The sequence below is a fragment of the Procambarus clarkii genome, chromosome 48 (assembly GCF_040958095.1).
Source record: "Procambarus clarkii isolate CNS0578487 chromosome 48, FALCON_Pclarkii_2.0, whole genome shotgun sequence".
Taxonomy (NCBI): domain Eukaryota; kingdom Metazoa; phylum Arthropoda; class Malacostraca; order Decapoda; family Cambaridae; genus Procambarus; species Procambarus clarkii.
This window is the reverse complement of record NC_091197.1, coordinates 31,748,950-31,766,647: the sequence shown is the minus strand read 5'-3', so window position 1 is coordinate 31,766,647 and position 17,698 is coordinate 31,748,950. Positions and strand designations below refer to the sequence as shown.

Sequence of the window (17,698 nt, the reverse complement as noted above, 5' to 3'; positions counted from 1 at the left end):
AGAGCTGTAAAGTGTGCAGATCTTTTACTGCAAGCATACATACAGTGAATCGTGCAAACTATAAGAACCGATACAAAGCACTCAAACTACTCCATGGAATGGAGGCGAGATAGATATTTCATAATGTACACATGAAAAATGCTTAATTTAATGCATGTACCAGCACATGCATGAAATGTTGCTGGAACACTAGTGGAAGCTTACTAAAGAGAATTGGACAAGTTTGTGTTGGTGCTGGGGTAGAATTAGTCTCAGAATCATTAACATATAATCTACACATAATGTAGCCCTCTCCAGGGCACTGTTTAACTATAGTATACCTATGACAATATTTAACTCTGCCCATGGCGGCATTTAACTCTCCATGGCAACACATTTAACTCTCCATGGCAACACATTTAACTCCATGCATGGCGACCTATATTCCCAACATTTTGCAAGCATAATCCTTACTTTGAGTTCTTTACAACTTTATTATATACTGTACAATAAAATAATTATTAATTAATATTTTAATGTTTAAGGTGAATTTAATTATATGCAAGACAAGTAAGTATCTTATCTCACTTTTAAATATTTTCTTTGTAATTATAATTTATTTTTTGTTACCCCGTCTTATTTCTTTGTTGCATCCCTTCTGATATTAATTACAGTAAATGATTTAAACCATTTCTGTGGGGAACCCCTCTGGCTCCCAGGTGTGGGAACCGACCTGTGAGATTTATATGAATTTATATTTACGTTAATTTATATACTTCGATAGCAATTTGTATAATGATAAGTGGACTGTATTTCTGCAATAATCTCATAATCTCACAAATCGATCCTCTACACATTAGGGGGGGTTATTAAATTAATATATATGCAGCCAATCAAACTACAGTAACTACATACATTGAAAAGGTTCCTTATCTTATAGTACAGCAGGTTAGTCCACCAGGTATAACTAGGGTGTAGACACCAAATTATCCTCTTTGAGGTAGCTTCTATCACCCAGTAACTGGTGCACATAATCTTGCATCCTCGTCTTGACCTGTCAAAAGTGCGCTAGCTGTGAAGCCAGAATCCTATATATGACAAGTATTTCAGAGAAAACTGTACATGGAACATGAAGACCTGGCTTAATTACCTTTAGTTTGAGGCTTCCACGTGATCTAACCGGGTCACCCTATATCCTGACATTAATGGCCATAAATGAATGATAAACGGGTTTCGGAAAGAACACTTAACTTGAATTGTAGACATCGTGTTGGAGATGGTACCTTTGGTTTCCATAACACTACGTCCAAGTAAAATTAACAGGAGCCGAATTTGCTCCCGTGTGAGCCTCTGGTCTCGTTATAAACAATGGCTGTTTAACACTCCATACTATTGACGTTACTGGCCGACATTGTCCAGAATGATAGGAGCCGAATTTGCTCCACACGTCTCGGAGGTGACACAACAATGACTGCCCTCCTTCCTCCCTGACGCCTGGCCTACTTTGTCCAGATTTCAGAAAGTGATAGAAGGGTCACATTTACTCTACTTTAATATTGATAATTAAGTTAATTTATATAAGATGTTTTTATGATGGTAAAGTCCAAAGACTAATGTATTTAAGAATAATTCCCACCATAATAGGTGGAGAATATAATAGTATGTGATGATGATATCCCGTTTTCTTTAGATGGTAATTCCACTACAAGTTACGTTTTCTATGGGTTACTTGTTTATACAACACAGCTCTTATCTGTCTGTATGATATTATTATTAAATGGTGTCGGATTTTCCGACATAATTCCCCAGGGGGCTGCTCACGGGTCGAAGTCCTGTTTAGAACAGACGAACACCGATACTCCTCCTTCGAATTATTACATTAATTTGATGTTAGTAGTTAGTAATTACACATTTGTGTGTCTGTTCGTACAGGACGGATGTCCCGTACTAGAGTTGCAGGGGTTAGAAGTCTAATGCGATTTCATTTCCCTGTCAACTCTTGAAAGGCTAATATTCAAGCCTTATTACTTATTATTTAACCCAGAATACTGAATGTGATCAAGTACTACAGTCAAGTATGATTCAGGGACTGCAGTGAGATCAGTGACATCAGATATAACTTGAAGTTTCTTCAGGTAACTGGTCACTGATATATAAACACTGAGGCCCATGGAATACATCTTGATTAAATAATAAATGTATCAAATCAGTCATCAGATTTATTGGGGTTTAATTTAGTTAATTGATTCAGAAGATTGAATAGCTCATCATTAAAGTAAAGTATGGTTCTGAGACTGCAGTGGGTTCAGTGACATTGGTCGCAGTGACTTGTAGCTGTTTTAGGCTACTGTTCACTGATTTGCCACTGAGGCCTCATGAACTCATCTCCAGCTTTAAATGATGATACTAACATCAACCTCTGTTGGTATAGTCAGCTGTAATCTCCTTAGTATAATGCTACTGGAGAAATATAATCAGCTGACAAATTTAGATTTCTACTGGTATTGTTTATCTGCAGGCATAGGTCTCCTCAGGCTTGATACTGGACCTGAGAGTAATTTACCTCCTGCTGAGTTTAACATGGTTATGCCCTGATATTTAGTAGGGCTACCAATGAATTGATGGTAGTAGTCTGTCCCCACAAGGACAGCCATTTGGCATTTGATTTGCTCAAATTTACCTGCAGCTGCTTGATAATAGCTTTCCAGGTCAGCATAATCAACTGTTGATTGTTGTGACAAATCTTCACATTTCTTGATCTGTCTTGTTAAGTGGCCTTTAAGACCTGCAAGGGTTCTTTTCATTCTCCCTGCATTATCCATACTGGCTAGTTGGTGAAGCCTTGTGGGGCTTGTACTTGGGCTGCTCATAATACTGAACAAACACTAATGGTAGCCTAGGGTAAATTCTGAACTCACTAGGCAATAATCCTACCTCTACTAGAGGTTAGCACTTAAAATTAATACACATTATATATATACAATCATACACACTAATGATTTGAGTGATAAACCAGTGTCACTGGAAGTACCTTTAGGTTAGCTCTTCTATATCACCCTAGGATGGAAGAGACACTAATTAATCACTCAAAGGTGTAATGATCATAAGTAAATTATTATATATACAACTCAACTCGAGTTGATAAAAATTACACCCAAAATAGGGTCTGGACCATTCATTAATGGTGTTAGGTTGTTGAATATAGTACAACTGACTATGGTAATAATGGGACTAGGATGAACGATAATAGTTCAACTAGTCAATGGTAATATCCTACCCTGTTGTGGGTTGGCAATTAGTAAATATTATACTGTGATCACTAGTGCAATATATATTAAATAATTCTCTATTTTGGAGAAATAATATACACAATTATTGATAATAGCCTCTTAATTAGCCTCTATGAAACTTCTAATATTATCTAGAAGTATTAAATATTATTAGTGACCTCGCGAAATAAAGTCCACAAAATTCGTAGATAATCTCTCGCGAAATGTAACACCACGAAATCCGTGAACAATCTCACGAAGACCCCAGCCACTAATTTGGCTGGCTTCTATATTAGCGCTGTCATTTCACAGAATAACACGCCACCAAATGTCTGTGGGTGTGCATGAAACCGCTGATGAGGCTGAACTGAACTGAGGGAGGCTCCTGAGCTCCCTCGAGGCTACGCTTCCGTCTTTGACTGGCTGGCCTTTGTTTAAATAACACTGCACTAGTATATTTAATGAATCCACTGGTTAACTGGTTCATCCGGTACTAAGATGACCAAATGTGGGTTCAAAGGATCAAATAATCCGTCATCCGGTTCGAAGATGACCAAATAATGTGGGAACCGACCTGTGAGATTTATATGAATTTATATTTACGTTAATTTATATACTTCGATAGCAATTTGTATAATGATAAGTGGACTGTATTTCTGCAATAATCTCATAATCTCACAAATCGATCCTCTACACATTAGGGGGGGTTATTAAATTAATATATATGCAGCCAATCAAACTACAGTAACTACATACATTGAAAAGGTTCCTTATCTTATAGTACAGCAGGTTAGTCCACCAGGTATAACTAGGGTGTAGACACCAAATTATCCTCTTTGAGGTAGCTTCTATCACCCAGTAACTGGTGCACATAATCTTGCATCCTCGTCTTGACCTGTCAAAAGTGCGCTAGCTGTGAAGCCAGAATCCTATATATGACAAGTATTTCAGAGAAAACTGTACATGGAACATGAAGACCTGGCTTAATTACCTTTAGTTTGAGGCTTCCACGTGATCTAACCGGGTCACCCTATATCCTGACATTAATGGCCATAAATGAATGATAAACGGGTTTCGGAAAGAACACTTAACTTGAATTGTAGACATCGTGTTGGAGATGGTACCTTTGGTTTCCATAACACTACGTCCAAGTAAAATTAACAGGAGCCGAATTTGCTCCCGTGTGAGCCTCTGGTCTCGTTATAAACAATGGCTGTTTAACACTCCATACTATTGACGTTACTGGCCGACATTGTCCAGAATGATAGGAGCCGAATTTGCTCCACACGTCTCGGAGGTGACACAACAATGACTGCCCTCCTTCCTCCCTGACGCCTGGCCTACTTTGTCCAGATTTCAGAAAGTGATAGAAGGGTCACATTTACTCTACTTTAATATTGATAATTAAGTTAATTTATATAAGATGTTTTTATGATGGTAAAGTCCAAAGACTAATGTATTTAAGAATAATTCCCACCATAATAGGTGGAGAATATAATAGTATGTGATGATGATATCCCGTTTTCTTTAGATGGTAATTCCACTACAAGTTACGTTTTCTATGGGTTACTTGTTTATACAACACAGCTCTTATCTGTCTGTATGATATTATTATTAAATGGTGTCGGATTTTCCGACACCAGGAGCTACCGGACTGATATATGATATATTAGTCTGGGGCATCAGTCGATTGGAGTTCAGCCTACCAGGGATCAAAAGCCAGAACCTGTCCCCCCCCTCCCTCCATCCCAAGAGATGTACAGGGAGCAATGGTCTATGGAAACTCCCCCCTGTGTTTGGGAGCATTCCATGTTTGCCATCGACTGGGGCTAGGCACCCAGAAAGGTAGGCATAACAAAACACACCCCACATGGTAAGAAATTGCAACCGAAAACCGAACAGGGAGGCAGAACTCCCCAAAATTTAAAGAAACGAGCAAACAAGCAAACATCATACACTGCCGCCGCGCTGTTTGTCTGCTCAGCCCTCCCTTCCCTGGAAGGAGGAGCCCCGGACCCCCCCCCCCCCCAGTGCTGGCTACTTACACCTCCAGTTCGTAGGCTGATGTGCTATGGGGGTGGTTGTCAACTCTGGTCTCGGTTTCTGTGCAGACATTGAGCCTTCTTGGTGTTTTCTGCTATTTGTGGTGGTGGTCAGGAGTAACTTCAGTGTACTGGGGTTGCATGGGTTTAGCGCTACCTTCCCTAAGCGTCCTGTAAGTACTACCCATAGGTTCTAGGGTTCCCTTCAATAGGGCCTTTGGAAACTACTTCTGTAGGGGTTCTTGCTGCTTGGCATTTACCCTGCCCTTGGGGCCAGCTGGGGTTTCGTATCCTTTGTTTGGCCTTGGGTAGGAAGTGGTGTTGTTGCTAGTTGGGGCGTAAGGTGCTGTGCTGCTTGCTTACCTACACGGCGGCTCTATTCCTGTTCCTTCTGGTGGCATTGTATTTTTGTGGGGTTTTTCTTTTACTTTTGTTTTCCTTGCCTGGAGGGGGTTTGTCTTGTTTGGCTGTTGGTCCACATTGGGTATGTTGGTGGCCCTCCTCTAGGCCCCTGTGATTGTACACATCACGGGGGCTTCCTGTAGCAGACAGCCTACGGTCCCTGGAAAACCTTGTCGGAGCTTGGTTGACTGATGGTTGCATCTTCTGAGTTCCACCTTGCCTTGTGTGAGTTTGCAGGTTGTTCTGTGCCCTTGTCTCTGGGTGACAGTCACCTATTTTGCCTCCATCATGCTGCCTGTTGGGTCAACAACACCTTTGACCCGGAGTCTTGCGAGACGTGTTCTCTGCTTGTGCTGCAATTTACCCATTCTATTGTCACTGAGGTTCAGGTTCAGGCGGCATCCGCGTTGCATGCTTGGTTTAGGTTGTTGCAACGCACTAGGTTGGTTGCCTGCTTGGGTGCCCCAGGGCTGCCCCGTTTTGGTTTTAGGACCCGGACTTGGGGGTGTTAGTAGCTTCGACTCTGGTTCAGTCCGTGCCTGCAAGTCCTTTCCCGGTTGGTGTTGTTTGCCCTGCTCCTTTCCCCTTTCCCCCCTGCTCTCGGCTTCCAAACATCCGAAGGTTTCGAAGTCAGGGCAGGGTTTAGTTGGTGATGAGACTCGGGCGGCTTGTGGGGCTGCCCCATTAAAATCGGTAACAGAGGCATTCGAGCCTGCTCCTCCTGCCGAGGCTTCTGGGTCCTACCAGCAGACCCCCTTCTTTCCTGCTTTTCCCCCTGGACTCCAACCACTTGGGCTGGACGGAAGAGCAACGGTCTCGCTTCATGCAGGTCTGCGTTCAATCCCTGACTGTCCAAGTGGTTGGGCACCATTCCTTACCCCGTCCCATCCCAACTCCTTAACCTGATCCCTTCCCAGTGATATATAGTCGTAAAGGCTTGGCACTTTCCCCAGATAATTCCCTCCCTTCTGTGGACCCTGCCTTTTCTTCAGGGCTGGAGGGCATGAAGGATGGCTCTGCCCCAGGGTCTGGTTTGGAGGATCCCAGGGCTGGGGAGGAGTTGTCCTGCAAGACAAATAAGGGGGCTGGACAAATATTTGCAGGACAAATAAGTTGTCCTGCAAGATCAAAGGGGGCTTGGGCCCCCTTTGATCCCATGTGGATTTTAGTGCCCTCTTCACTGGGTTTGTTGATGCAGGGGGAGGGCTTTTTTTTACCCCCCTTCTTCCCTGTATGAGTATGATTTGGGGTCTACTCCTCCCCATGTTCGGTTCCAAGTTCCCTTGGGTTCCTCGGCTTCCTCTTTCCGTAGATTTCTGCCTCTCGAATCTTGCCTAAGGAGGTTTGGGAGGCTGTTGCTGCTTACCTCCTGCGTGACCCAAATTATGGCTCTGTGATGGATCCGTCCTCGTTAGAGTACGGTTCTTCCTCGTACTGGGTGCATTATGAGGTTTCAGAGTCATCCTGGCTTGCAGACTGCCCTTTCCTTTTGCAGGGGGCGTGGCATGGGTTTTTGTTGGACCCTTATGCTTGAATGGCAGGAGGCTGCTACCAGTCTGCAGGTTTACCTGGGGATGAGTTTTGAGTGCCTTAATGTGTGCTTGTTTGCCCCTGTGCTTCCATGGGATGTTGGCCTTCTACAGCTACACATGTAGGTTCCCACCCTTTTGGCGTCCTTGGCGGCTGAGGACTTGTGCACTCGTGGAAATTTGGCCTCTGTCTTGTGCTTCTTGTCCCTTTTTTTAATTTATCCTCGGACTAGCTTGGGGAGGATGTGGAGGTGTTGAGTGCCGGGCCTTCGTCTGGGGTGCTGGCCGTGAAAGCTAAGGTGTTGGCCACACTGTTGAAGCTGTTTGCGCTGATTCTCGGGGAAGCGGTGTCTCTGTTCTTTGCTTCTCACCTCGCATATTATCAGGCCGTGCTCGCTCTCTCCTTGGAATCTGCTTGAACCCTGGCTCTTAAGTTTTCATCACCTTTTTGTCCATTGCTGTTTGCAGAAGCTGCTGTCACTCAGTTCTGCAGGTGGCCTCATCTAGTTGTTATCTATGTCGGATTTGTTGCTTCTCCAGGGGTGGCCATTCTAGGGCTTATTAGAAAGGTCGTGCCAGGGTTTGTGGGTTCTTCCAGTTGGGGTGGGCCATTGGTGCTGGTTTCGAAGCCAGCATTGTCTGGTTGGAGCAATGCTCGCTCTGCTCGTCGACTGGATTCTTGTAAGGGGCGTCGGCCCCTGTTCACGTTCCTTCAGGAATGTCCCTTCCGCCTCTCTCTCTCACGATTGCTGGTTTCGGATTCCAGGGGCCTAGCGTCGGTTGCTGCGTCGCCTGCTTCCTCTTCGGGTTTTTCGGGGTTCAGTGTCTTGGCGCCTCCGCAAGCCCTCGCTCGAAGTGTTCACAGAGACCTCATCTCTCATATGGGGTTTTGTGACCGGTGCTCACCAGGCCAGCCAGGGGCAGTGGGCTCTGTAATTCTGTCAGGCTCACAGCACGGTGCGGGAGGTCGCGGCGGTTTGGCTGTCCCTTTGGAGGGTTTGGGTTGCTCGGGGTTCTACGATCCGGCTCCATTTGGACTGCTCTCCGATGATTCATTGTTCGAACCACAGTGGTTCTCTTTGGTTCTTGGCTCTTTGGGGCTTGTCACTTTGGGTGACTCATCTGCTGGATTCTTGGAGTTTGGCTCTCTGTGCGGTTCATATCTGGGAAGTGTCCAACGTCCTGGCTGACGACCGGTCTCTGTTCATTTCCCTGTCCACAGAATGGACGGTCAACGCCGACTTCTTCAGTTGGCTCTGCTGGACGTATGGAGCTCCCAGAGATGGACCTCTTCGTGTTGGGGTGGTCTCGGTCTCCCATTATATGTGGTGCCCATCCCCGACTGCGGAGCCTTCGCGGTGGACACCTTTTGGTAGGACTGGTTGAGGTGGGGTTACCTATACCTCTTTTCCCTGGTCCAGCTGTAGCTTCGGGTTCTGGCTCTTTTTGGAGTTTTATCGTGGGAGATAAAACCTTGTCCTTGTATCCTTGGAGTTGTCCTTGTGGCCCCTTTGGGGCCGGCCCAGCCTTGGTTTCAAATGCTGCTTGCTCGGTGTCCGAACCTGGGACGTTTTCCGCGGCTCCGCCTCTTTCAGCAGATCGGACCAGTCTGGTACATGGCTGGTTTGGTCTACTCCTTTGCTCTTCTCGTCTGGTCTTTTTGACTCGGGTGTATCACACACATATATGGTGATCAGGTGGCTTCATTTATGGTGTCCCACCTGCGAGCTTCATCTCAATGACAGTATTAAGTTTCCTGGCGTTCTTTTTGCCATTTTCTCTTTCTTCGTAGGTTGTCTTCTATTTGTGATCGGGTTGTTTTGTCCTTTCTTTCTTGGCTTTTTCAGGACTGTCATTTGATGCCCAATACTGTCGCCTCTTATTGTGTGGCGCTGGCGGAGCCACTCCAGCTTGCGGTCAGGGTGAATGTCACTTTGGCCCTGTTTCACAAGCCTTCTTGTGCTTTGTTTTACCTCTGGTCTGCTCATGCGCTGCCTGAACCATCCTGGTCCTTGGACTGGGTGGTCTCCTTTCTCTCTTTTTCCTTGGTTTGTGTTGGCTCCTTCAGTTCAAGATTGTTTTTCCAAGGCCCTCTTTCTGTTGGCATTGGCCTGGGGGTCGAATGGGTGAGCTTCATGCTTTCCTCCAGTGCAGAGGTTTCTGTTCTTTCGGTCCTGATGGTCAGTTTGTTCGTTGCAGCCGTCTCCTTCTTTTCTGGCGAAGAACGAGACGGTGGCTTTCCAGAGGGGCCCTTGGGTCATTGATGCTTGGTTGGTCAGGCCGGGTGTGCATCATGTGTTGTGTCCAGTTGCGGGTCTTCGCAGTTATCTGCGCGCTTCAGCTTCTGTGGCTGGGGACGCTCTTTGGGTTTATCCGGTTTCCCTCGTTCTCTGTTCCAGGGCTCGGGGTCCCCCCTTGTCATCCACAGGGTTATTAAGTCTAGCCAGCCTGTGGTCTACCATCGTTCCCATGACATTCGTAGGTTTGCTGCTTTGGCTGCCGTTTTTGGGTAATACGTCTTGGGCTGACATTCGGGCACGGGGAGTTTTGGAGGTCAGACAGGGTCCTGACCGCCTGTTATCTGGTCAATATTCCTGGTCCCGGTCATTCATGTGTGACAACTAGCTGCATTCGTGTGCAGCCAGTTGTCTCGCCTTTGAGTTGATGTGCACGTGGCGGCCGCCTCCCGGGTTACTCCCACTTTTTACTTCTCTTTGGTTAGATAGCTCCAGGAAGCCGGAGGGGCTCCCCACAGAAAACCAGCATTGAATGTAATGAAATGCCATTTTCTGGGTGAGCCCCAGAGGCTCCCTTGCACCCTCCCTCCCTCCCTCCCTCCCTCCCTGTCCCTTCCTCCCTCCCTCCCTCCCTGTCCCTTCCTCCCTCCCTCCCTGTCCCTTCCTCCTTCCCTCCGGTTGGCAGTTTGCATTTTGTTTTTAATGCTCAACCTCTGAACTGAAGGTGTGAGTAGCTGGCATGGGGGTCCGGGGCTTCCCCCTCTCCTTCCCGGGAAGGGGAGGGGGTGCGAGGATAAACGGCGAGGTTGCAATGTAAGATGTTTACTTGTTTCTTTAAGTTTTGGGGAGTTCTGCCTCTCTGTTTGGCTTTCAGTGGCAGTTTCTTACCAAGTGGGGTCTGTTTTGTTATGCCCACCTTTCTGGGTGTCTAAACCTGGTCAATGGCAGACATGGAATGCTCCCAAACACATGGCAGTTTCCATAGGCCATTGCTCCCTTTGGCTCTCTGAGGGGGGGGAAGGTAGGTTCTGGCTTGTGGTCCCTGGTAGGCTTAACTCCAATTGACTAATGCCCCAGACTAATGTACCATATATCAGTCCGATAAATCCAGGGAGCCTTTGGAGTTCATCCAGAAAATGATGTTTCATTACATTCAACTCTGTTTTTTTTTTCTAGGAAGGATATGGGATAGGTGATGACGAGGTGTCTGTAGCTTATGATGGATGCAGGCAATTGTTTTGGCATAATGCCCAGAGTGAGAGTCACACGCACCCGAGCTGGCAGCCGGGTGACGTGCTCGGTTCCCTCCTGGACCTAAACAAGGCTCAGGTCATCTTCTATCTCAACGGTGATCCTTTACCACCTCTCACCCAAGTCTTTAAAAATGCAACGTAAGTAACCTAAAGTCATTTCACTTTATATTTGGTTTTAAAGAAGCACGTGTTTTATAAATGAGGTTTAGGTAGGAGGTTCCAAATACTTCGCATTTGCAAATACATCCTGGTAGGAGGATCTAAACTATACTGTTATTTATGAAATGATAAAATTACTTGCATATAAAATAGATTATAGAGTTGATGGACATCCCTCGTTCAGGGATACACTGCTTTGTGAGTAACCTTTAGGTTGTTCTCCAAGATGAAGGAGCGTCTTGCAGCAGGACAAGTCTTATGTTTAGTCGGGGAAGATAGATAACATACGTCTGTGCGACAGGAATCTTTTCAAGTGTCTGTCAGGTCATACTGATGCTATGAAGGTATTGGAAAATAGTCAGTCAAACTGAAATGACTACCAGAAGGTATTCAATGTTCCATAAAATTAAAGGTTCTTGGTAAAACTAACTGGAAGCCCCAATGATTGCCAATTAGCTTTGGTACAAACTGCCAGTTTCCCCACCTGGCTGTAACAACCAAAATGTACAGGGTGCCTTGATTCCAGCCATTGCATAATGACTGACTGGTCCCATACTCACTGTTGGGTGGGCTGACTACTACTGACTCACTACTTCTGACTACAAATCTTGCTTGCTGGCAAGATATGTAGAGAAGGCAAGATATGTAGAGAAGGCAAGATATGTAGAGAAGGCAAGATATGTAGAGAAGGCAAGATATGTAGAGAAGGCAAGATATGATATCGGGCATGTTTTAAAAAGCTCGCTTTGACCTCCTAATTTTTTTTTCTCATTTCATGTGGAGATGGTTGAGGAGGCATTAGCGGGCGCACATTTGTACTTGGTGTTGTATGACTATATGTTGCGGCTGAAGCTTGGCTCGTGCTCTCCACGTGGGAATGGTCCCAGGCTGGGTGTGATCAAGCTCCTGTAAAGACTCGGGTGTCTTTTGTGCCTGTTTCCCCACGAGAGCTTTTTTTTCCATTATATTGCCCTTGGTTATTTTTGCCGAGATCCAGCAGCATCTTGAGAGTTCTTGCGGAGTCATTCTTGGCAGCCTCGGCAGCTATTTGATGGTAGGTTCTGGGGTGTCTCCCAGGGCATCCCAAGGGCACCTATATGTTCTTCTTCCTCTGCACTATGCCCACTATCAGTTAGGCTGCTCAAGGTGACCCAAATTTTGGAGTTTTAGTCCTGTATCTTTCCTGAGGTTTAATCATTGCAGCATGGATTTGGCTTCTTGATTTGTAGAGGATTCTTTCCTATATCCATTGTCCAACCTTCCAGAACGCAGAATCGTTTTGATCGCCTTGTAGATCGTTTCCCTAGATATAAGCTCTTTGGTGTGTCCTGGTCCATTTTGGTTCATGTTTGGCGGGAACACCAGGACACCTTCCATTATCCTTCTGAAATTGGTGCTGGTTTGGCTTTCCTCCCATCTCTGCTCGATCCACACATAGTTCATCCTCTGGGCTCGTTCTGGCTAATGACACTGGTCTGGTTACTGATGGCAGCTGCATAGTGCCAGCTCTGGATCATGTTTTACAAGTTTACCCTACAGGGTTCTCTTTCATTGAGGCGACTTCTTTGGATTTTCAGCGATTGGTTCCTTGGCAGTCTTTGACTCTTATAGTTCAAGCTCTTTCCGAGTGTGTCCAGTATGGCCTGGAGTTTTGTTTTCAGCTGTAATCTTGCAGGAGATAGGTGTTGGGCTCTAATTTTATTTCTTACTATCCTCAGTGTTTCATAGATGGTGGCAATGTGGTTTGCATTGTATGCATCACTTCCCTGAAGGGCTTGGCTCTCTATTATTGGAGAGTGCTTGGGTGGTTCATGTCACCATCTGGGTGGATCTTCTCATCCTCTCCCAGTGAGGCATTAGAATAATTTCTGCAGCTTCTCTTTGTTCTCTTGCATCCTTACACTTGATGACTTTGTTTACTTAGCAGTAAATAAATACCCAGAAGAGAGGTGACTGCTGGGGTTTGCATCCTGAGATAGGAACAAAATGGACTTCAAGAAAAACTGATGCCATTTTCTTCAAGAAAAAGCTACATCCACTCAAACCAAGGTTGGTTTGAGTGGAAGCTAAAAGGCTATTACCCCAGGAAAGCAAGATCTGTAATGCTGTAGCTTTGCTGAAACAGGGATAGGCACAATCCTGGGGGTGAGTTGTGAAGGTTAACATCCCAAAGATTAAAACTTAGAATAGGTCTTATTAGATGCACTTGAGCTTGGTGAGAACAGGCTTGCTGGTTGCAAGATGTGTGTTCTCATCATTCTTTTGCCTTACCGTCTTGACCACAGGCAAGGATAGCAGAGTAAAATACAATTGGGCACGACATACAATATGAGTAGATTGAGAACACTCACAGTGGGAAGATGGTGGACAAACAAATCCAAAGATGTTTACTCAGCTCTAATTGAAGACCGACAGTTTCAAGATGAACACTAAACCCTTTAATAGAATGTGGTCCCCCTGTATTGAGAGCCAGGAAAGACAGTGTAGTTGGATCTTGAAGTATCTGTACACAGACATATTTACTGATTGGTGAACCCCTCGTGGTCGCAGTGTAGGTGTCAACACCTGGTGGTATTTGGGGTAGTGGTAAAGGGTAAACTAACAGTCAGCTGAGCAATACTTGCCAGTCTGTTGGAGTGTAAATAAATGAACCTTCTAGAGGTCATTCTGGCGTGGTTGGAATCTGTTTCTCTGTATGCCCATTAATGGGCCAGTGGAGCCAGATTGAATAGATTCGTGCTGCATCAGGAATGGGAAGATTACAAAGACCTGGCTGGTACTTTTGTGTTCATATGAGGGTGAAATATTGTTTAAGGGAGTGACTGAGTGGGCACAGTTCAGAAAATTTATTGAAAAATTTAAGTGTTTTCTAAAAACATTAGTACATTACTATATATAGACATTTACTCAAGACAATTACATAGTATTTCTGGGTAGATAAGTCATCTGGATGATTGCTTTTAAATTCTCCAATTTAGCTATTAACCCTTACACTGCTGAGGGGTCCTTGGGACATTTACACCCCTGTGCGCAAGAAAAAAAAAAATTAAAATTTTTTTTTTCGTCTTCTAAACATGTTAATTTGTGTCCCCTGAGCACGGAAAAAAAAATAATAATCGTAGGTGACATATTTTTGGCGCAATTAACCGAGGAAGTCTGGCCAAAAAGTGGGCGTTGACAGAGCGGTCGTCAGACCCGGTCAGCGTCACCCGCGCTGACAGATGGGAGTTGCCACAAAGATATTATTACCTAATTGTTTCAATGTCTCCGATTGATTTTTTCTTAGTTTTTTTGCAGTAATATTATTCAATAGTGTGTATTGTAGTATATTTTTATAATAAAAGTGGTGAATAATCGCTATACTCAAAAGTATGATGTGCATATTAGTGATTCAATTATTATGTTTATAAAACAATAAACAAATAGTTTTGCTGCTATTACACTCTATACGCAGGTTATATATAAGTATCTGCATGTTTTGGTCACCATAACGAACCACTAAGTTGGTATGGAGAGTCGAAAAGCAACGAAGAGTTACCGCCACACACCAGCCAGCCACTCGCTGCCACTCCCTCAACACACGCACTAAACTTTCTCCCCCAACAATACCATTTGTGGTGTTATTACACTATATACAGACGTTATATATAAGTATGTATATATTTTGTTCACCACAACTGTACAGCTAAGCTGATATAGTTAGTTCAGGCACTAAGAGTCGTCGCTATACACAGATGGCGGCTGGCGGCTCCCTCACTCTTTCAAGGTCACGCGCACTAAACTTTCTTCCCAACAATACCTTTTGCAGTGTTATTACCCTATATACATATATTATATAGAAATATCTACATGTTTTATGCACCGTAACTGTACACCTAAGCTTGTAGTGCGCCCAAAGAGCATAATGGCCACCCTCTAAACAGCTAGACAAATTGTGCAGACGACGTCACCTCCGTCACCCATATGGCTCCTCCCAGCATAATCCTTTTGCTGTTATTACACTAATACACACATTATATATAAGTATCTACATTTGTGTTCACCATAGAGAACCACTGACCTGGTATGGTGCAACCCGTTCTCGCAAATTTAATAAGTCAATATTGACTTATTAAATATGTGCATAGGTGACATACTTAACATAATAGATACCCTTAAAAAGATTCATAGAAAACACCGACCTTACCTAACCTACTTAATATGTTAAGATAAGCATCTTATTGCTTCGTAATTACAATTATTACCTAACCTATAATAGGTATAGGTTAAGTAATAATTGTAATTACGAAGCAATAAGATGCTTATCTTAAGATACTAACAAGGTTAGGTAAGGTCGGTGTTTTCTATGAATCTTTTTAAGGGTATCTAATATGTTTAGTATATCACCTATGCACATAGTTAATAAGTCAATATTGACTTTACGAATTTGCGAGAACGGGTTGTATGGTGAATGCAAACAATAACAGCTAGCCACACAGTCAGTAAACGATGCTGTCTCCCTCCATCTCTCAGCATCACTCCTCCCACAGCGCTAATTATTACAACAATCCTGCTATTATCACAACCCTGGTTATTTATATCACAGTCATGGGTCATCTGTAATATTGTCATCGCTAAATAATAACAATTATATATTTATTTTGACATTTTTCGGCGATGCTGTGGTCACAAGCTGAACAGCAATGCCGTTCGCTCATGCTGCGTGCGCCGGCCTTGGTTGCTCCAACAGTACTGTGGCTCTCACACCTGAGAATATTGCCCACGATTTTTTTTTTAAATGGCATCTGTTTACAAGAGCCCTGAGGAAGCTACTGTGAACCCCGTGTAGCCGCAGGCCATTTGAATCAGGCCTGGCACCCTATGGCGTATATATACGCCATGCGCACCATGGGACATGTTACTCAGGGCGTATATATACGCCATGCGCAGTTTAAGGGTTAAAGAGTTTCTTTAGATAGTTGTATATATCATTGTTAATATTGAAATTGAAATAAGTTTATTGAGGTATAAATACACACAAAGGAATGAGATAGCTCGAGCTATTCTCGCCCCGTTGAGTACAACGTGTTCATATATGTACATATATAAACACGTCATAAACACTAAGCATATTGCCGAACATTCTCAGTGATAAATTGTTAATGTTCGTTAATATGGTAACTACACATCATTGTAATGAATGACCATTTTTGTTAACAGTTGTGGATATTTTGCTGCTGCCAGCTTCATGTCCTTCCAGCAGTGCGAGTTCAACTTCGGAAAAAAATCGTTCATTTATCCCCCAAAGGACATTCCCTTCCAGAGCTTTAATGACCATGCCTATCTCAAAGACAGTGAGAAGATTATATTACCCAGGTATGTTTTAATGAGCTTTACAAATCGTTGCATTATGCACCCCCCTCCTCCTGTTTTGGTAGTACTTATAGTAACAACGAGGACCATAGTATATACTGGCGATGAGTCACAATAACGTGGCTGAAGTATGTTGACCAGACCACACACTTGAAAATGAAGGGACGAGGATGTTTCGGTCCATCTTGGACCATTCTCAAGTTGATTGTGACTTGATCATTCTCAAGTCTCACAATCACAATCGACTTGAGAATGGTCCAGGATGGACCAAAACGTCGTCGTCCCTTCATTTTCTAGTGTGTGGATTGGTCAACATAATATATACTGTACACCCACCTACAACCAAATTAGAAAGTAGAAATCTGAACGATTGAGTTGGACAGACCGGAAAACTATTTTTCTGTGGGGAGCCCCTACGGCTCCCTGGAGCTTATCGGGCTAATGTGTGTTATGTTAGACCGGGACATTAGCTAAGGAGTTCAGACCTACCAGGGACCAGCGCCAGAACCTGGCCCCTTCAGAGAGGTTTCAGGGAGCAATGGCCCTGGAAAACCCCATATGGTTGGGGGTTTTCCTTATCTGCCATCGACCGGGGTTAGGCACCCAGAAAGGTAGGCGTAACAAAACAAACCCCACATGGTAAGAAACTACAACAAAAACCGAACAGAGAGGTAGAAAACACCCTACAATCCCAAGGAAACAAGCAAACAAGCAAACATCACACTTTACTGCCGCGCCGATCGTCCGCGCAGCCCTCCCCACCCCGGGAGGGGGAGGGGGGAGCCCCGGACCTACCGCGCCGGCTGCCAAGCTCCAGTTCGTTCGCTAATGTCAACCGGGATTGACGCTTCTCTGGCCTCAGTTTCCTAGGCGGTGTTTGCCTTGTGTGGCGTTCACTGCCGTGTGTTGTGGTGTGCGGTGGCCAGGAGTACTTCATCAGTGCCGGGGCTGCATGTGCTTAGTGGCTGACTTCCCTAAGCGCCCTGTGAGTACTGCCCTTGCGTTACAGGGTTATCTTCCCTGGGGCGTTCGGGAACCATTCCCGTAGAGGTTCTTGCTGCTCGGCATTTGCCTCGCCCTTGGGGCCAGCTGGGGCTTGGGGCCCTTGTTTGGCCCTGGGTAGGGATTGGTATTGTGCTGGTTAGGGCGTCAAGGTGTTGCGCAGCCTGCCACCTAAGCGGCGGTCGGTTTCTGTTGCCTCTGGAGACAGTGTACTTTTGCGGGGTTTTTCTTTTGTTTTTCATTTTCTTGCCTGGTGGGGGTCTGCCTAAGGTGGTTATAGTTCCACTGGTAGTGTTTGGCGGCCCTCTGCTAGGCCCCCGTGCTTGTACACGTCTCGGGGGTTTTCAGTGCTATAATCTACCCTCTTGTTATGTTTGGGTTTCTTAACCGGTTAGCAACACCTTGCCCGGGCTTCCCGTAGTTGTTACCCTACGGGCCCTGGAAACCCCTGTCTGGGCTCGGGGGACCATTGAA

General features: G+C 44.9%; 1 protein-coding gene across 2 annotated transcripts in view; it reads left to right on the top strand.

Moving 5' to 3' along the window:
• The window catches only part of LOC123764817 (RING finger and SPRY domain-containing protein 1), a 100,365-nt gene that overhangs the window by 63,552 nt on the left and 19,115 nt on the right, over positions 1–17,698 (top strand). For both annotated transcript variants that reach the window (XM_045752999.2, XM_069302673.1), the window contains 2 exons: positions 10,635–10,849; positions 16,070–16,225. In XM_045752999.2, the coding sequence (XP_045608955.1) occupies positions 10,635–10,849; positions 16,070–16,225 (371 nt within the window). The remainder of the gene's footprint in view (positions 1–10,634; positions 10,850–16,069; positions 16,226–17,698) is intronic.